Here is a 21,401-nt window from a genome sequence, read left to right as displayed (position 1 = left end):
TTTTTTTTTTTTTTTATAATCTTAACAGCTTTTCAAGTTCTTTTTATGGAGGTTCTTGGTCATACTGAATGGCTCCTAATAGTAAGTTAAGGCAACTGGATTTGTATTACAACCTTGAAAATGTTTCATCACTCATACTGTTGTTATCGGTTATGCTGAATAGGAGAAAATGGCGCTGTAAATATTTTCACCATTAAGTAGAACCTTGCTGAATTAAGATTTTGTCACGATGAAGGGACTTGTGCAATTCTGTGAACCGCAAAGACATGTCACTGGGAGCATAATGCTTGCAGTTTGGTCACCCTTAGTAAACAGATCTGAAGAATGTTTGAAAAACCAAATCCTAAAGACCCGCAAGAAAGACACAAAAAAAAACAAAAACAAAAAGTGTAGCCTGATGGATTAGGATCCGGATCACTGGGACCCACCCCTGGAGTCAGGCTTGGTGACCAGGTCACCTACACAACTCACATAATCTTGTGGGCTCACTATCTGCACCATGAAGGGTAGGTCTCATGCATGTAATGGACAGTCTTAAACGGACTAGACTTCATGGTGATAGAGAAGTCTGTGCTGACCTCCTCAACCTGTTAGCATTGAAACCCCCAACCGAAAAACGCAGAAGAAAATGAATGAATGAATGAATGAATGAATGAATGAATGAATGAAGACCCTCAGATAAGTGGCTAAATGGTTTCAATATCATTACATGTAACCAAAGCAACTACTGAGACAGTGTACAATCCAAACACATACAGTGGGGCAAAAAAGTATTTAGTCAGTCACCAATTGTGCAAGTTCTCCCACTTAAAAAGATGAGAGAGGCCTGTAATTTTCATCATAGGTACACTTCAACTATGAGAGACAAAATGAGAAAAAAAATCCAGATAATCACATTGTCTGATTTTTTTAAGAATTTATTTGCAAATTATGGTGGAAAATAAGTATTTGGTCAATAACAAAAGTTCATCTCAATACTTTGTTATATACCCTTTGTTGGCAATGATGGAGGTCAAACGTTTTCTGTAAGTCTTCACAAGGTTTTCACACACTGTTGCTGGTATTTTGGCCCATTCCTCCATGCAGATCTCCTCTAGAGCAGTGATGTTTTGGGGCTGTCACTGGGCAACATGGACTTTCAACTCCCTCCAAAGATTTTCTATGGCGTTGAGATCTGGAGACTGGCTAGGCCACTCCAGGACCTTGAAATGCTTCTTACGAAGCCACTCCTTCGTTGCCTGGGCGGTGTGTTTGGGATCATTGTCATGCTGAAAGACCCAGCCACGTTTCATCTTCAATGCCCTTGCTGACGGAAGGAGGTTTTCACTCAAAATCTCACGATACATGGCCCCATTCAGTCTTTCCTTTACACGGATCAGTCGTCCTGGTCCCTTTGCAGAAAAACAGCCCCAAAGCATGATGCTTCCACCCCCATGCTTCACAGTAGGTATGGTGTTCTTTAGATGCAACTCAGCATTCTTTCTCCTCCAAACACGACAAGTTGAGTTTTTACCAAAAAGTTCTATTTTGGTTTCATCTGACCATATGACATTCTCCCAGTCCTCTTCTGGATCATCCAAATGCTCTCTAGCAAACTTCAGACGGGCCTGGACATGTACTGGCTTAAGCAGGGGGACACGTCTGGCACTGCAGGATTTGAGTCCCTGGCGGCGTAGTGTGTTACTGATGGTAGCCTTTGTTACTTTGGTCCCAGCTCTCTGCAGGTCATTCACTAGGTCCCCCCGTGTGGTTCTGGGATTTTTGCTCACTGTTCTTCTGATCATTTTGACCCCACGGGGTGAGATCTTGCGTGGAGCCCCAGATCGAGGGAGATTATCAGTGGTCTTGTATGTCTTCCATTTTCTAATAATTGCTCCCACAGTTGATTTCTTCACACCAAGCTGCTTACCTATTGCAGATTCAGTCTTCCCAGCCTGGTGCAGGTCTACAATTTTGTTTCTGGTGTCCTTTGACAGCTCTTTGGTCTTGGCCATAGTGGAGTTTGGAGTGTGACTGTTTGAGATTGTGGACAGGTGTCTTTTATACTGATGACAAGTTCAAACAGATGCCATTAATACAGGTAACGAGTGGAGGACAGAGGAGCCTCTTAAAGAAGAAGTTACAGGTCTGTGAGAGCCAGAAATCTTGCTTGTTTGTAGGTGACCAAATACTTATTTTACCGAGGAATTTACCAATTAATTCATTAAAAATCCTACAATGTGATTTCCTGGATTCTTTCCCCCCATTCTGTCTCTCATAGTTGAAGTGTACCTATGATGAAAATTACAGGCCTCTCTCATCTTTTTAAGTGGGAGAACTTGCACAGTTGGTGGCTAACTAAATACTTTTTTGCCCCACTGTATGTAACTGAGCAGTTCAGAGTTGAGGACATTGCCAGAGGATCATTGCTGGGCCCTTGGGCAATCTAATCATACCACAGAGACATAAACTTCATAAGGTCCAAGCTTACTATTACTCATCTTAAAACATATTAGTTAGTAACTACTAATACTACTACTACTACTACTACTACTACTACTAATAATAATAATAATAATAAGTGTTCCAGCTAGCTTTCCAAGAGGGCAGGGTGCCAATGATTATTGCAGGCAAATTCTGTGCATCTCGGACAATTTTGCATGCATGACAAAGAATCTATCATGCAAAGTTAGCCATACTGGACAACTCTGCAAGGTAGATTACTTTTCTAAAATAAAAGTAAGCAAACCTGAAACTTTAGTTAACCGGCTTACGTCATAAAAGTATTATAGTATTATTAATACTGTATAGAACCACACACACACACACACACACACAGAGGATATTTCATGGTGGCACAAGGATATGAAGTTTATCTTCGAGTAGTGAATATATTCATGAGTCAGCAAAGCAAACAAGTGAAAATATTTCCAACATGAGACGATAAGCTTTGCATCCTCACGCCACCATGTAAATGTTCTTTATATTATATGGACACAGCCACCAAAAATAATAAAACACACACACACACACACGTTAATAAAAAAATAAATAAAAATTTTGAACCAGTTTGCCATTTTGACATGTCAAGTCAGCAAGAAAACACCAAGTCATGTCATCAGAGTGAAATATTAGAAAATGTCACTCAGATCCGTGATGTATTTCGTATGAACAATGCAAGTTTTTCAACATGAGAAGATAAACTTCATATCTTCAAGCCAAGGTGTGATCTTTTTATTACAGATATATTCACAAACAAAAAGTACCCAAATTTATCAAAACAATTCATTGATTTCCTCACAAGTTACAAATGGAGAATTATGTCACGGCTTTGGTTCTCCATGTCCTGGATGTAGATCGTATGAAAAATACGAGTGGCATATTTCCCAATAAAACACTCATGTCCATATAATTATATTACATATGGAAAAAATTAAGAGACCACTTCATTTTTTTTCTTAAATCAGTACCTCTATGTATGGCAGACATTTCATTCCAGTGTCTGTGCTGGAATTCCAACACAAGCACACCTCATTTTACTTAATGAGGTACTGATTAGGTGATCATCTAAACCAAATCTTATTTAATGAAGAAAAGTATAAAAAACACTGCTGTGGTCATCACTATCCTCTTGCAATAGTACTACCGTATTTTTCGGACTATAAGTCGCACTTTTTTTCATGGTTCGGCTTGCCATGCGACTTATACTCCGGTGCGACGTATATATGTTTTTTTTTTTCACCGCGGAATAACTGGAGCTGATGCTGAGTCTGACGACAGCCACGCAGAAGAAGAGGAAACGGCGCTTCATCTGCCGCTGGAGGCAGAGTTGTTGAGAAGCGACACCGAGGATGAGGAATTCAATGGATTTGCTGATTTGGAGTGAAATCATCAGCTTGATAAACTTGATTGACCTGTGTTTTATTATTAATGATAGGCCTATAGTTATTTAAATAAGTTATGTAGTGATTTTAGGCAGTGCTTAATTTGTGAAGTGGGAGGTCCCGGAACGCAGGAGGTGGGTGGGTCCGGCGACTCAAAAAAAAAAAAAAAAGGCGGGGGATGGTTTACTATAACTTTACGCACATGCGCTTATTGTGTGTGTAAAATAATAATAATAATAATAATAATAATAATATCAGACATTATGATCTTAGAAAACGCTTTAGTGACAAACAGTTACAGACAGTAATATGTCGTGATATTATATTATAAAATATTAATTTTTATTAGTCTATATATTAAATTATATATTACATTTATCTTCTAAAATAACAGACTGTACTCATCACAACCGGTTTATTTCACCATTGGAGATCAGATCACACAAAACATGAGTTAAATGACTCATTTTAAGGATTTAAGTAGGGGATTTAAAAGCGGTTGTTGTTTTTTTTTTCACTAGACGGTTGTTTTTACTACCGTACCTGTCTTTGGAGATGATATACCTATAGCCTACTTGACCTCTGATTTGATGAAATAAAATTCGACAAAAATGAAGAATGACACTCCTCGATGATGACTACAGCTTTAATAACACAGATGAAAGAGCCATGGGGCGATAATAAGCCCTACCGGTAAAAATATTCTAAAAGCAAACTGATTAATGCATCAGTAATAGGCTACTAATATTAGTTATAATAATAATATAGGCTATTAGTAATAACGATAGTGATAGTATTAAAGATAGTAGTAGATATTTAAAATAATCAGACTAGGCTACTTACAGGGCAAAGGGCGCGTTATCACTGCTCAGCTGTTCGTTTATTAAATAAACAATGCAGTCGCGCAGTAACCACGCGCCGCTTATCAGATACAATCACAGATTCTATGGATAGAATAACCCTTCAAAAAAGTGCGACTTATAGTCCGGTGCGACGTATATATGTTTTTTTCATCTTCATAATGCATTTTTTGGCTGATGCGACTTAAACTCCGGAGCGACGTATAGTCCGGAAAATACGGTAGTTTGGATGGTAAAACAATGCTAGTAGTACCTTATATTTAATTGGAATACAAAAATTCATCATGCCAAAAGAGTTAAAAAGAAAAAGATCGGCATGAGAAAAGGAAGGGTTAAATTCTGGTTTTACTGGCAGAGGGATACAGTGAGCATCAGGTTGCTTCCATCCTCAATTTCAAAAGAACAATGTCAAGCAGCAGACATTAGGGACAACAAAGTTACAGAATGGCAAAGGGCGAAAATGACTCTCCACTGACCAGGATGATCGTCAACTCCTTCGAATGTCACTCAACAACCACAGGATGACATCAAATGACCTACAAAAAGAATGGCAAATGGCAGCTGGGGTTAAGTGCATGGCAAGGACGGTTGAAAAAAGGCTCCTGTGGGTTGGGTTGAAATCATGCAAAGCTAGAAACAAAGCCCTTCATCAATGAGAAGCCAAGAAAAGCCAGGCTGAGGCTTGTTAAATACTATAAGATGGAATACTATAAGATGGAATTGCTAAATACTCACAGATGTCTTTACAGACATCTTCAACATCTCGTTGAGCCAGGCTGTTGTCCCCACGTGCCTCAAAACCACCACCATCAACCCGGTCCCGAAGAAGCCGTCTCCCTCCTGCTTCGATGACTACCACCCTGTCGCACTCACTCCCATCCTCATGAAGTGCTTCGAGCAGCTAGTCATGAGGCATATCAAGTCTGCCCTCCCCCCCACCCTGGATCCTTTCCAGTTTGCATATCAGTCCAACCGTTCGACCGATGACACCATCTCCACTGCCCTCCACTCAGCCCTCACCCACCTGGAGACAAAAGACTCGTATGTCAGAATGCTGTTCATAGACTTTAGCTCAGCATTCAACACAATCATTCCTCAGCAGCTCATTCACAAACTAGACCAGCTGGGACTCAACACCTCCCTGTGCAACTGGCTGCTGGACTTCCTGACGGGGAGACCACAGACTGTACGGGTCGGCAGCAACTCCTCCAGCACCATCACACTGAACACGGGGGCCCCCAAGGATGTGTGCTAAGCCCCCTCCTCTTCACTCTGCTGACCCACGACTGCACACCAACATCCAGCTCAAATCTCTTCATTAAGTTTGCGGATGACATGACTGTGGTGGGTCTCATCAACAATGGCGATGAGACAATCTACAGGAGTGAGGTGAGCCGCTTGACCATGTGGTGCAAGGACAACAATCTCCGTCTGAACGTGGAGAAGACGAAGGAGATTGTTGTGGACTTCAGGAGAAAGCACACCCAGCATGCTCCACTATCTATCGACGGTGCTGCAGTAGAGAGGGTGAGCAGCACCAAGTTTCTGGGTGTGCACATCTCTGAAGACCTGTCCTGGAACAACAACACTGCATCACTGGCCAAAAAAGCCCAACAGCGTCTGTACTTCCTCCGCAAACTGAGAGCAAGGGCCCCGGCCCCCATCATGCACACTTTCTACAGAGGCACCATCGAGAACATCCTGACCAGCTGCATCATCGTGTGGTACGGCGCCTGCACCGTGTCCTGCTGCAAATCTCTGCAGCGCATCGTGAGAGCAGCTGAGAGGATCATTGGTGTCTCTCTCCCTTCTCTAATGGATATTTATAACTCCCGCCTCACCCACAAAGCCATCAGGATTGCAGGTGACCCCACCCACCCATCTCACAGCCTCTTCAGCCTGCTGCCGTCGGGGAGGAGACTGCGGAGTCTCCGGGCCAAAACCAGCAGGCTCAAGAACAGTTTCTTTCACCAGGCAGTCAGGAGGCTCAACTCCCTCCCTGTTCTGCCCCTCCTCCCCCCTCTGCCCCCTGCCACAGATTCTGCTCACACACCCCCCTTCAGCATCTGACATGTCATCCTCACAGTCCCCCCCAACACACACACACATACATCTCATCGTTCATTAACACACTGAACTCAGGGACCGCACATCTTACTTTACCTCGCTCATTTGCACTATTCCGCACTACCGCATCTTAACAGCTGCTAGTTTGTTTATACTGCTTATTTCATGTTTCATGTTTACCAGCTATACGTCAAGTGCCCTTGACTGTTTGGTTATTTGAACCAATTTATGTGTGTACACACACACACACACACGAGTGTTTAGTCTATGTCTAGTTCATATCTAGAGTGTTTATACTGTTTATATTGTCTGTTTGAGTGTTTGGTCTGTGTGTAGTTCTTATCTAGTGTTTACACTGTTTATATTGTCTGAGTGTTTAGTCTATGTCTTGTTCTTATCTAGTGTTTATACTATTTATTTATACTGTTTATATTGTTTGAGTGTTTAGTCTCTGTCTAGTTCCTATCTAGAGTGTTTATACTGTTTATATTGTTTGTTTTTTTCAATTATTCTATTTTTATTTATTGCATTACCTGTTTGCACCATGGGTCAGAGAGGACTGATATTTCATCTGTGCTGTATGTCGAGCATGTATAGCATATTTGACAATAAAGTTGACTTGACCTGACTTATAAGGATTGGACCGTAGAGGACTGGAGTAAGGTCATCTTCTCTGACAAGTCCAATTTTCAGCTTCCCCCAATCATCCGGTCATCTTCTCTGACGAGTCCAATTGTCAGCTTTTCCCATCGCTTGGTCATCTAATGGTTAGACAGAGACCTGGAGAGGCCTACAAGCCACAGTGTCTTGCACCCATTATGAAATTTGGTGGAGGATCGGTGATGATCTGGGGGTGCTTCAGCAAGGCTGGATTGAGGCAGATTTTTGTTTGTGAAGAACACATGAATCAAGTCATGTACAAGGTTATCCTGGAAGAAAGCTTGCTTACTTCTGCTCTGACAAGGTTACCTAACTCTGAGGATTGGGTTTTCCAGCAGGACAATGCTTCATGCCACACAGCCAGGTCAATCAAGGTGTGGACAGAGGACCACAAGATCAAGACCCTGTCATGGCCAGCCCAATCTCCAGACCTGAACCCCATTTAAAACCTCTGGAATGTGATCAAGAGGAAGTTGGATGGTCACAAGCCATCAAACAAAGCTGAGGTGATTGAATTTTTTGCACCAGAAGTGGCATAAAGCCACCCAAGAGCAATGTGAAAGACTGGTGGAGAGCATGCCAAGACTCATGAAAGCTGTGATTAAATGTCAGGGTTATTCCAACAAATATCAATTTCTGAACTCATCCTAAGTTCAAAACATTAGTATTGTGTTGTTTAAAATTGGATATGATCTTGATTTTTATGCATTATTCAAGGTCTGAAAAGACTTCAACTTTTTGTTATTTTGACCAGTTGTCATTTTCTGCAGTTAGACACTCTAAGTGACAATATTTTTATGTGGAGTTTGGGGAAAATATCAGTAGTTTATGGAATAAAACAAAAATGTTCATGCTCTTCAAACACATACCTATAAATAGTAAAATCACAGAAACTGATAATTTTGCAGTGGTCTCTTCATTTTTTCCAGAGCTGTGTGTGTACGTTATATCAGATATAAGTAGCATCAGATTTGACTAATAATTCAAGCAAAGGCATTTTAAGTGACATTTGCATAAGTGACTGTTGCATTCTGCAACAGTCTGACACAATGCATATGTGGCAGTGGGGGCGTGGTCAAGCATCAGTCTGTGACCGGAGGGCGGAGTCAGGGAAGGTAAGTGGCAGAATGACTATACCTGATGTGAATTAACCTACGTTTGTGTGTCTTCCCAGCAACCACGCCCTATATAAGGAGAGAGAGAGAGCAGAGGAAGTGAGCTCTCTCCCGAACCAGATGACTGATGTGTGTGTATGTGCGTGTGGCTGGGAGAGTGTATGTTTGCGACTGTAAAGTGCAAATAAAAAGAGTTTTGTGGAACTCAGTTCTGGCCTGCCGTACTTCTGTGCTCCACCCACCCACTCTGACCTCTACAGTGGTGCCGAAACCCGGGAGCCGAGCACAGAGGAGAACAGCCCCATGGAGTCCTCCCCCTTCGCAGACCTGATCCACGCCCTCACCACGGCCCAACAGAGCCAGCACAAGGCGCTGCTCGCCCTCCGAAAGGAGCAAGAACAATGGTTCGAGGCCCTGGTGCTGGCGCAACAGGAAGATTGTCAGGCGTTCAGGCACCTCCTTGCATCGGCAGGGTCCACCATCTCCACCGCTGTGGGCTCTCTGCACCTCACCCTAACGAAGATGGGCCCACACAACGACCCCAAGGCCTTCCTCACGCTATTTGAACAAGCAGCTGAGGCCTCGGGGTGGCCGGTGGAACAGCGCGCGGCGCGCCTCCTCCACCTGCTAACGGGCGAAGCGCAGCTGGCCGCGCTACAGCTCCCCGCCGACAGCCGGCTGGGCTACGCGGACCTGCACCGGGCCGTCCTCCAGCGTGTGGAGTGCACCCCTGGACAACACTGTCAGCGCTTCCGCGCTCTGCGCCTAGAGGAGGTCGGCCACCCGTTCGCGTTTGGCCAGCAACTCCGGGACGCCTGCAGGCGGTGGCTGAGGGCTGACAACCGCGACGCCGAGGGAGTCGTCGACCTGGTGGCACTGGAGCAGTTCATCGCGCAACTTCCCAAAGAAATGGTGGAGTGGGTCCAGTGCAATCGCCCGGCGTCGCTGGATCAGGCCATCGAGTTGGCGGAGGATCATTTGGCGGCTGTTCCCGCGGCAGGATCACAGATCCCCTCTTCGCTTCTCTCCTCTCTCTCTCTCCCTCTACCCTTCTGTGTCTTGTCCTCGCCCCGTTCCCCCACCGCAGAGGCAGGGTCCGGCTCCCTCACAGCCGGTCCACCGCACCCGCAGTGTCCTCCCGTTTCCCGCTTCCATGTCTGTCTCTCCCCCCCCCTCAGGTGAGTGAGCCCCAGAGTACCGGTGCAGAGAGAAAGCCCGAGCCGGTTTGCTGGCGCTGCGGGGAGCCGGGACACCTCCAGCATCAATGCTCGGCAAAGGAGGTGGGCGCGGTGGTCCGGATCCCCGACGCGCCAGGAACCGCCCTCGATCAGGCGTATCACATACCGGTGAGTATCCAAGGGGATACATATCAGGCATTGGTTGTCTCTGGCTGTAATCAGACCTCAATTCACCAAAGCCTGGTGCAAGACGAAGCATTGGGAGGAGCACAGGGGGTGAAGGTGTTGTGTGTGCACACGGGGATGTTCACAGCTACCCTTTAATGTCGGTCCACATTTTTTCAGAGGGGAAAAAATTTAGAGTAAAGGCGGCGGTTAATCCTCGCCTCACCCACTCGATAATTTTGGGGACTGATTGGCCGGGATTCGGGGAGTTAATGAGTCATTTAGTAAAGAGTGGGTCCTGCCATAGTTCAGCAGGGGGAGGTCCTGGTGTCGCATTGGCAGGAGCAGCTGTCACAGAGCCGTCTACGTCATCTCCGCGTCAGAGTGAGGAGCCACTGGCTCCTCCTCCCTCTCTAGGGGAATCCCTCGCGGATTTTCCTTTAGAGCAGTCGCGAGACGATACTCTGCGGCATGCGTTTGACCAAGTGAGAGTAATCGATAGTCAAACGCTCCAGCCAAACGTGACACAGGACAATCAGACTAAAGAACAAATCACGCAGCTCTTGATTCCAAAAAGCCGCTGGGAATTGGTATTCCAGGCGGCTCACTTTAATCCCATGGCTGGACACTTAGGGCAGGATAAAACACTAGCCCGAATAATGGCCCGGTTCTATTGGCCAGGGATTCACGGCGATGTCCGTAGGTGGTGTACGGCGTGCCGCGAATGCCAGTCAGTAAATCCAGCGGCCATTCCAAAAGCGCCTTTGCGCCCTCTCCCATTAATCGAGACCCCGTTCGAAAGGATTGGGATGGATCTCGTCGGGCCATTAGATCGGTCAACACGAGGGTATCGCTTTATATTAGTTCTAGTGGACTATGCAACGCGATACCCGGAAGCAGTGCCTCTTCGCAATATCTCAGCACGCAGTATTGCAGAAGCGCTCTTCCGCGTTATCTCCCAAGTTGGAATCCCCAAAGAGATTCTGACTGATCAAGGCACCTCATTTATGTCATGAACACTGAAGGAATTTATGGGTTATTAGGTATTAAGCCAATCCGCACCAGTGTTTATCACCCACAAACGGACGGTTTAGTCGAACGATTCAAACGCACCCTCAAAAATATAATTAGGAAATTCGTAAGCGAGAACGCACGTAATTGGGATAAATGGCTCGAACCCTTGTTGTTTGCAGTGCGAGAGGTCCCACAAGCCTCCACGGGGTTCTCCCCGTTCGAATTGTTATATGGGCATAAGCCGCGTGGCATTTTGGACGTGCTGCGAGAAAATTGGGAGGAGGAACCTTCACCAAGTAAAAATGAAATTCAATATGTTATTGACCTGTACGCAAAACTCCACACACTCACGCACCTAACCCAGGAGAATTTGCGGCAGGCCCAAGAACGGCAAACCCGCCTGTATGACAAGGGTACGCGCCTTAGGGAGTTCGCACCGGGAGATAAAAGCACTCGTACTGTTGCCCACATCGAGCTCCAAATTGGTCGCCAAGTGGCAAGGACCCTTTGAGGTCACACGGCGAGTCGGGGACGTCGACTATGAGGTGAGGCGAACGGACAGGGGTGGGGCACTACAGATTTACCACCTCAATCTGCTCAAACTCTGGAACGAGGAGGTCCCCGTGGCGTTGGTGTCGGTGGTTCTGGAGAAGGCGGAGCTGGGGCCGGAGGTTCAAAAGGGAGCATTTGCATCGCGTACCTCTCCGGTCCCCTGTGGAGACCACCTCTCCCTGACGCAACTCGCGGAGGTTGCCCAGTTGCAGACCGAATTTTCGGACATGTTCTCGCCCCTGCCCGGCCGCACCGACCTCATAGAGCACCACATTGAGACGCCCCCTGGGGTGGTAGTGCGTAGCTGCCCTTACAGGCTACCCGAACACAAGAAAAAAGTGGTTCGGGAAGAACTCGAGGCCATGCTCGAAATGGGCATCGTCGAGGAGTCCCACAGTGACTGGAGCAGCCCGGTGGTCTTGGTACCCAAGGCCGACGGGTCAGTCTGGTTCTGTGTAGACTATAGAAAAGTCAATGCGGTGTCTAAATTCGACGCGTACCCAATGCCTCGTATTGATGAGTTGCTCGATTGACTAGGTACGGCTCGCTTTTACTCAACACTGGATTTGACGAAGGGTTATTGGCAGATCCCTTTGACTCCACTATCCCGAGAAAAAAATGGCCTTTTCCACACCGTTCGGCTTACACCAGTTTGTCACACTTCCTTTTGGGCTGTTTGGGGCGCCCGCTACGTTTCAGCGGCTGATAGATAGGGTCCTCCGCCCCCACGCCACCTATGCGGCCGCGTACCTTAACGACATCATTATTTATAGTAATGACTGGCCGCGGCACCTACAACACCTGAGGGCCGTGCTTAGGTCGCTGAGGCGGGCGGGTCTCACAGCCAACCCGAAGAAGTGTGTGATTGGGTGGGTGGAAGTACGGTATCTGGGCTTCCACTTGGGCAATGGGCAGGTGCATCCCCAAATTAACAAGACAGCAGCGATTGCGGCCTGCCCAAGGCCCAAGACCAAAAAGGGGGTGAGACAGTTCCTGGGGCTGGCTGGCTATTATCGTAGGTTTATACCTAATTATTCGGACGTCACCAGCCCGCTGACTGATCTCACTAAAAAGGGGGCACCAGATCCGGTCCAGTGGACGGAGCAATGCCAGCGGGCTTTTTCTGAGGTAAAGGCTGCACTGTGTGGGGGGGCCACTGTTACTCACCTGACTTTTCTCTCCCTTTTATATTGCAGACGGACGCGTCGGACAGAGGGCTGGGGGCTGTTTTGTCCCAGGAGGTGGAGGATTGCCCAGCGCTGTACATAAGTCGTAAGCTGTCAGTGCGTGAGGGGCACTACAGCACCATAGAGAAGGAGTGCCTGGCTATCAAGTGGGCGGTCCTCGCCCTCCATTACTACCTGCTGGGACGCCCTTTCACTCTCTGTTCGGACCACGCGCCCCTCCAGTAGCTCGACCGCATGAAGGATGCCAACGCGCGGATCACCCGTTGGTATCTGGCACTCCAACCCTTTAACTTCAAGGTGGTCCACAGGCCGGAGGCGCAGATGGTCGTGGCAGACTTCCTCTCCCGTCAATGGGGGGGGGGGAGTCGGCTGCAGGCCAGACAGCTGCCCGGCCTGAGTCGGGCGGTGGGGGTATATGGCAGTGTGGGCATGGTCAAGCGTCGGTCTGTGACCGGAGGGCGGAGTCAGGGAAGGTAAGTGGCAGAATCACTACACCTGATGTGAATTAACCTATGTTTGTGTGTCTTCCCAGCAACCACGCCCTATATAAGGAGATAGAGAGAGAGCAGAGGAAGTGAGCTCTCTCCTGAACCAGATGACTGATATGTGTGTATGTGCATGTGGCTGGGAGAGTGCACGTTTGCGACTGTAAAGTGCAAATAAAAAGAGTTTTGTGGAACTCAGTTCTGGCCTGCCGTGCTTCTGTGCTCCACCCACCCGCTCTAACCTATACAGCATATATTCAGGAATGTAATTTCTCTCCAGTTGTATTTGTTACTATCAATTTTATCAATCTCAAAAGAATCCCTGCATTCAGCTGCAGACCTGCAGAAAATACATTTACTAACCTGACTTTTTTTTTTCTAAATAGGCTGATAAGATTTTGCAAGGCAGTGTAGGCCATTTTATATTTTTTATATATATATGTGTGTGTGTGTGTGTATATATATAAAATACACACACACACACACACACACACACACACACACACACACACATATATATATATAATACACACACATATATATATATATATAAAATATACACACACACACACACACACACACACACATATATATATATATATATATATATATATACATATATATATATATATTATATATATATACACTAATCCTGAATATAGACCTTGCTGTCAATTAACATCTGTTTGTAACAGGTCCAGGATAACTACATTTAACATTAAAAGGTAGACTGCCTTTAAGATTTTTCAAGTTTAGGTCATAAAAAGAATTTTCCCTGACACCCAATTATTTTTGTTTAGTGGACCAAAAGCTGCTGAATTCGAATCACAGACTTCCAATTCTATTAGTTTGTTTTTTTTCATAGAACAATTAATGAATTTAGGGCCACATGGCCCTAAATTCTCTGCTATTTTTTTCTTGCTTCACCATGACCCAATTCAAGATACTACGTCATGCATCACATGGTCAGCTTTCTCCATTCATGCAAGGCATTGTGGGATACAAATCTGAAACAGGAGAGAACAATGGAGCAAGTGAGTGTGCGAATGAAACTGGAAAGACCGACTACAGTAATGGAAAGCGAGAAGAAAAGACGTTATGTTGCGAAGGAAAGGAAACGCAGGACCAAACTAATAAATATCAGCAGTCAGCAAGCACCTCAGTGTGATCAGCTGTTCGTTTAGCGACAGAAAGATGTAACTGTCAGTGCACGGTCAGTGTAAACTTGTAGATGGCAGTAATGCAACACTGTGGATGCCAGCTGCCATAAAACCCTAAAGATGAAGAAGACGACGATGACTAAGGTAAGCGTGCACATGCACACACAGACTTCCTCTGTCTGCCTGACTACGCGAAGCGAGTGATTTCATGCATATTATTTGTTAGGGAATCCCCTCAAATGAAATAACTTCCCAACCACAGAATGGCCTTTTTTTTTTAAGATACTACAAAAATAAACATCTCACAATGACCAAATTTAAGAGGGAACTAAATTTCACCGATTTTATGAAATCGAAAGGCCATCTACTTTTAATAATATTGTATTAACCAGGATCGTAAAGAAAAATGCACCATGCTGACATTACAGCAAAGACAGGCAGCTTTGATAAGTCCACCAACAGGTTTCCACATTCAAATAATCAGTCGATTTGTGCAAAATTTTAAAAATACGTTAAACTAATTTAAAGGAAAAAGTTTGAAAGATGATAAAGGATTCATTAGTGATGACTTGTCAGTGTTGAGCTAATAAATTTAGCTTTGCTCATATGTCTGTTTTGCACAAATCACTGATAACATGGTGCACTGGGATCGTTAGTTTTAATTAATATTACCGCAAAAATATTAGAGAATACAGATCTGTAAATCACCACCACCTAAAACACGATCATGGGCCAAATATAGACCAATAATGTTAGGCCTATTGATGTACAGCAACCTAACTGTAAAGTGCTAACATTTATTGTTATATTATAATATTAACGGCAAACCTAACAGTAAGGCCTATTTAAAATTAAAAATTCAGTGACCGTAATCCAATTGCAATTAACCTTAAATAGGTCTAATGTTAGTTAATACTACTAATAACAGTAATACTAACAGTTAATCAATAATTAATATTAGTCCAGGATATTAATGTTAGATTAGATCTAGTCTAATACGTTAATGTTAACGACTAGATTTTCTATAGCTCTAAAACTAGAGTCTAGATGCATTAGTCTGAACTTTTTGATTGAAGCTTTTTAGTCTTACAACTTCTAGATATCCTTATGTTCTGGCAAACAGAGATGGTAAGTTAGCTGAGTCCATTGAAGCTTTAACCAATCATTTTCTCTTTCATGCATTGCTGCTTTTTAGACTTGTGTTTACCTTGCTTCACTGACTCGTTATTGGTCATATAGATATTTAGGCACTGCCTAAAAGCAGAGTTCCCGATGAGTGTATGAGCAAAATATTTGCAAGGGCACAAAATCAACCTGAATAGAATAATAAAAAAATAATATTAATAAATAAGCTTAAATAATTCAGTTTCTCCACAAGACTTGAAAGTTAAGCTTTAGTGAGCTTAATTCATTCACAGGCATGGAGAATTCTTGTACTGCAATTTCAAAAGCTAAAGTGATAACTCACCATTTCATTGCGGCTTTTCCTCAAGCAATTCCAAAATGGTTATGGACTTTTATTCTGTTGTATTGTTGTGATTGTAAGAAAGCAAGATACTAGAAGTATTTTATTACCAAGCTTATAAGTATGAAAAGAGAAAGTAGCAAAAACACTTAAAACTAATTGTGTTAGTGACCTGGATGCACATGCACATCGAGGAATCTCGCCAAAACTACAGGGTCTTGGAGCTTCGCGCCGCTAATAAGACAAAATGGACAACAATAACCTGCATTACTTCCACTGGAAGTCGGCAGCATTTATTAGGGCACACTTTCTATATGTGGCAGAATGCATGTCAAGGGCACCTTTATGAGCAGGGCACATATAAATTTAGGCATGGCGTTGGTATTTGAGGGCAGGGTGTAAAATCTGGAGGCAAAGCGCAGCACCCTGGTAAAATAAACTGGCTGGAACACTGATAACCATCACACCCATATATGTTTTTGACCACCCCATTCCAAAGTTGGTTCCCTCTTTTGCTGCTGGAACAGCCTCCACTCTTTTGGGAAGGTTTCACAAGATTTTGGAACATGGCCATGGAATTTCTGTCCCGTCAGGCACAAAAGCATTAATGAAGTCAGGCTCTGTGCAGACCACTTGTGTTCTTCCACTCCAACCTTGGCAAACCATGTCTTCATAGACCTCACTTTGTACACGGGGGCATTTTCATGCTGGAACGTTTGTCCCCCTTACACATTCTAGATAACTTTGTGCTTTAAACTTTGTGCCAAGATGTTAGGGAAGAGCCACATATGGGTGTGATGTTCAGGTGTCCACAAACATTTGGTCATATAGTATACATGTTCTACACTGCTGTTATGCTATACTAAAACAGTAAGGATATGTAGTTAATAGGTAGCCATTTGATGTTTAGAGTGATTGAGAGGGCAGATTTTAATATGGATCATGGAGATCCTAAAGAAAGTAAAATATAGCTAAGTATTAAAGAATACATTATCTTGTGTAAATAAAACAAATCTGTATAGTATATAGAGAGTCAATGCTTTTACATACTAAGTTTATTCAAGTTGCTGTCTAATACACAAAATTCCAAATCAATTAGGCTTAAAAATGTTGAAATCCAAACTTGTACCTTTCTGGTAATTTCACATGGAAGGACCTCTTCCTTTGAGCAAAGTGGCCTGACATTTGAAATTACCATTGTCTGAAGTGTGTGTACAAGCTGCTGGAGGAAGATCCCCAAAGATTGCATGTGTTCGCTTATATCCTGCTGTGCAGAGGGAGATGTAGCGTGACCCCACTGTACTGCTTTATCCATCCAGAACCTCATCTGGAGCTCAGAGAATGTATCCATGACTGTAAATCTGCAGGAACACAGACACATCTGTAAAGCCGGATTATAAACAGACTATAGAGAAATGAAGTCACACATCAAGCGATCAAGGCCACTACTGAAAAGTAGTGATACACAAGATGAGAATAACATTCAGTGAAATATGTCTTAAGTTATACAAGTCGTACTAGATGTGTCATTGTAAGTGAAGGAGGTGTGGTATTACACAAAAGATCTGTGAAACACTGTCAGATGTTCTGTGAGTTTTCTTTTCTTTAATTTTTTTTTAATACAGTGGTGACAGAACATCCTTCAGCTAACTCCTGACAGAACAGAAACAGCAAAGTGGCAACAAAGCAGAACAATGTCTCACCCAAAAGGTAAATCACAACCCACTATTATCAATAATTATATTACAACCCCAATTCAGAAAAAGTTGGTAAGGTATGATAGATAGATAGATAGATAGATAGATAGATAGATAGATAGATAGATAGATAGATAGATAGATAGATAGATAGATAGATGTTTTAAAAAAAGCAGTGATTTTTAAATTTACTTTGACTTATTTCATTGCAGAAAGTGTGAATCCAAGATATTTCATGTTATGTCTGGTCAGCTTCATTTCATTTGTTAATACATCTCCTATGTTTCTGGCCTGCAACACATTACTGCAAAAAAAAAAAAAAACTGGGATGGGGCAATTTAGGGCTAGTAATGAGGTAAAACAATTAAATAATAAGGTGATATGAAACAGGTGATGTCAATAGATGATTATAATCATGATTTGGTACAAAATCAGTATCCAAGAAAGGCCTAGTCTTTTGAGGAGCAAAAATGGGCCAAGGATCTCCAGTTTGTCTACAAATGTATGAGAAAATTATTGAAATGTTTGAAAACAATGTTCCTCAAAGAAAGACAGGAAGGGATTTGGGTATTTCACCCTCTACAGTGCATATCATTAAACAACTCAAGGAATTTGGAGGAATTTTGGTGCATGAAGGGCAAGGGCGCAAGCCGAATCTGAACACCCGTGATCTCCAATCCCTCAGATGGCACTGCATCAAGAACAGTTAGTCATTCATCTATATCTGATATAACCACATGGGCTCGGGATTACTTTTGTAAAACTTTATCAAGCACTACAATATGGAGTTACATCCACAAATGCCAGTTAAAAATTTACTGTGCAAAAAGGAAGCCTTATGTTAACTGTGTCCTGTAGTGCTGTCGACTTCTCTGGGCTCAGAGGCATCTGGAATGGACCATCACAGTGGAAATGTGTATTGTGGTAAAGACAAATCAGCATTTCAGGTCTTTTTTGGAAGAAATTGATACAGTGAGCTCCAGACAAAAAGAACCATCCAGACTGTTACCAGCAACAAGTCCAAAAGCCAGAGTCTATCATGGTATGGAGTTGTGTCACTGCCCTTGGCAGTAATTTACACTTCTGTGATGGCAGCATTAATGCAGAAAAGTGCATTGAGACTTTGGTGCAGCACATGTTGCCTTCGAGATGACATCTTTTCCATTGATATTTCAACAAGACAATGCAAAGCCACATTCTGTACATATTACAAAGGCATGGGTGTGGAAGAAGAGGGTGCCTGTCCCCTTTGTCCCCAATAGAGAATGTGTGGTGAATTTTCAAGTGGAAAATATGACAACAACCCCGTACTGTTGCAAACCTTAAGACCTGTTTGCAGAAAGAATGGGACAAAATAACACCTGAAACGCTTCATCACTCAGTGTATTCAGTCCCAAAGGATCTTTTAATTGTCGTAAGAAGAAATGGCAATATTATAAATTAGTAAATGCTTAACCATCCCAATTTTTTTTTAAATGTGTTGCAAGAATCAAAATTGGGGAAAAAACCCCCAATAAAATTCACGAGATAAAGCATCAAAAAAATAATGTGCTATTTTATTGTTTTGAGTGCAATGCAGGTCAAAGATTATTTATAAATCATTTTCACTTTTAATTTCAATTTCAAAATACCATTCATCCAACTCTCTCTGATTTGTGGTTGTAGATTTAGTATTGGGTTTGTAAATTTATTAGCTGGCTTGGCTAGTCAGTTGAATTGAATGGATTTAATCCAGCCCTGAGATGAATGGTACCAAATGTTACCAAGGTAATGACACCAGTCCAATCACCTTGACTCATCTCATCTCATTATCTCTAGCCGCTTTATCCTGTTCCACAGGGTCGCAAGCAAGCTGGAGCCTATCCCAGCTAGGGTATTAGGCAGAAAAAGAAATTTACCAGTCAAAAATAATATTTTATATAATCCTGATAAGCGCCGCAGGTGCGAAGACGAGTGCCGCAGGCGCGAAGTCCCTCTAGGGGGGTCTGGGGGCATGCCCCCCCAGAAAATTTTTGAAATTTAGACTTCATTTCCTGCATTCTAGGACATTTTCAGGGTGAAATGGCGTGTAATTTTTTATCAGAAATATTGCATATTTTTACTTTGTATTTTTTTCAGTTTCACTCCTGAATGTATCAGATGTATGTATGGTGTTTGATTTGGTAACAAAAGTGAAAAGAAAATAAACAACAATGAATTGTATATAATCTTTTGATCTAGTTACAGTATTTAATAAAAAAAAAAACCAACAGTATTCTATTTTACCATACCCCAATGAAACCCCCTTGTTAATCAATGTATCACACATACCTTTTCTGTCTTTTTGTGGAAAAACGAATCAGTTTTTGTCACATTCAATTTGGGGCGTTTGTTGGGATTCATCTTGATCCAGAAGAGTGAGTCAGCAAAAAAAAATGCGGTTCTCCCGCCAAGAAAGAGGAAACTACAACGCAGGGTGTTTGGCAATTTTCGACCAATCAGAATTCGCGATTTATTCAGTCCGCATGTTACAAGATTCAGTGCGGGCCAAAATGGCGGAAACGATGAAATATTCTGATTTTTCATTTCAAGTTTTCAGTATTTTTCGTATTAAACTGTGTTTCTTACGATTTGTAAATGATGGCGGAACCACACACGGACTGGCCATCGGGAGTAGCGGGAGTTTTCCCGGTGGTTCAGTGTGGGCCAGCGGAGAAAAAAAAAAAAAAAACAGTTGCGCGCTGGCCTTTAATATGATAAGCAATGTTAACAGTTTCTTTAACAAACTGTTAACATTGCTTATCATATTAAAGGCCAGCGCGCAACTGTAATAAGCAATGTTAACAGTTTGTTAAAGAAACTGTTAACATTGCTTATCATATTAAAGGCCAGCGCGCAACTGTTTTTTTTTTTTTTTTCTCCGCCGGCCCACACTGAACCACCGGCCCACTGGGAAAACTCCCGCTACTCCCGATGGCCAGTCCGTGTGTGGGCGGAACATAACTGGATTTATCGGATGACATGTGGGAGTATTCATGTGCGAAAATTTTCGGCATTATCGTCCGTTTCAGTATCCGTCTGTGTGTATACTTGCCCGTTGAAATCGGCAATTGCCCGTCAAATTTACGGGTGGACGGGTCTCTGCCTAATACCTTAATCCCAGCTGACTACGGGCGAAAGGCGGGGTACACCCTGGACAAGTCGCCAGGTCATCACAGGGCTGACACATAGACACAGACAACCATTCACACCTATGGTCAATTTAGAGTCACCAGTTAACCTAACCTGCATGTCTTTGGACTGTGGGGGAAACCGGAGCACCCGGAGGAAACCCACACGGACACGGGGAGAACATGCAAACTCCACACAGAAAGGCCCTCGCCGGCCACGGGGCTCAAACCCGGACCTTCTTGCTGTGAGGTGACAGCACTAACCACTACACCACCGTGCCGCCCACCTTGACTCAATAACCAAGAAATAAACCTTTCCAATCGAGCAATCGCTACTACTTCTTTTGCCTGCTCTTATACATTTCTCGGTTGCCACAACAGATTTGTTCCACATATTCAATTTGGCATAGGTTTTACACTGGATGCCCTTCCTGATGCAACCCTCTCCAGTCTATCTGGGCTTGGGACCAGCACCAAGTATCCACTGTCTTGTACAACCCCAGCAGCTGGGTTTTTTACCTAATCAGCATGTCTTTGAACTCAACTGTGGGGGAAACTGGAGCACCAGGAGGAAACAGAGGGAAACCAAAATATTTGTTGCAAAACAAATATTTTAGGCTTTATAGAGCATCAAGAGTGACAGAGCCATAAGAAAATAAGTACTTGAAAATATTTGACCCAGCTGGGGTTTCTGAATTTGTCATCACCTTGTATTTCATGCAGTACACTGTGCCAGGGTATTAAAGGTACTCTTGAACTCTGGTCTAAAACTTTCAACAGCCAC

At 43.5% G+C, this 21,401-nt stretch overlaps 1 protein-coding gene across 1 annotated transcript in view; it reads right to left on the bottom strand.

Annotated features, from left to right (window-relative positions):
- The window catches only part of fancc (FA complementation group C), a 91,912-nt gene that overhangs the window by 62,835 nt on the left and 7,676 nt on the right, over positions 1 to 21,401 (bottom strand). The window contains exon 2 of the mRNA XM_060931925.1: positions 16,967 to 17,132. Coding sequence (XP_060787908.1) covers positions 16,967 to 17,122 — 156 coding nt within the window. The 5' untranslated portion in view covers positions 17,123 to 17,132. The remainder of the gene's footprint in view (positions 1 to 16,966; positions 17,133 to 21,401) is intronic.

This window comes from Neoarius graeffei, chromosome 10 (genome assembly GCF_027579695.1).
Source record: "Neoarius graeffei isolate fNeoGra1 chromosome 10, fNeoGra1.pri, whole genome shotgun sequence".
In the NCBI taxonomy this organism is placed as follows: domain Eukaryota; kingdom Metazoa; phylum Chordata; class Actinopteri; order Siluriformes; family Ariidae; genus Neoarius; species Neoarius graeffei.
The sequence above is the reverse complement of the archived record's forward strand: the minus strand, read 5'-3'. Positions and strand labels throughout refer to the sequence as shown.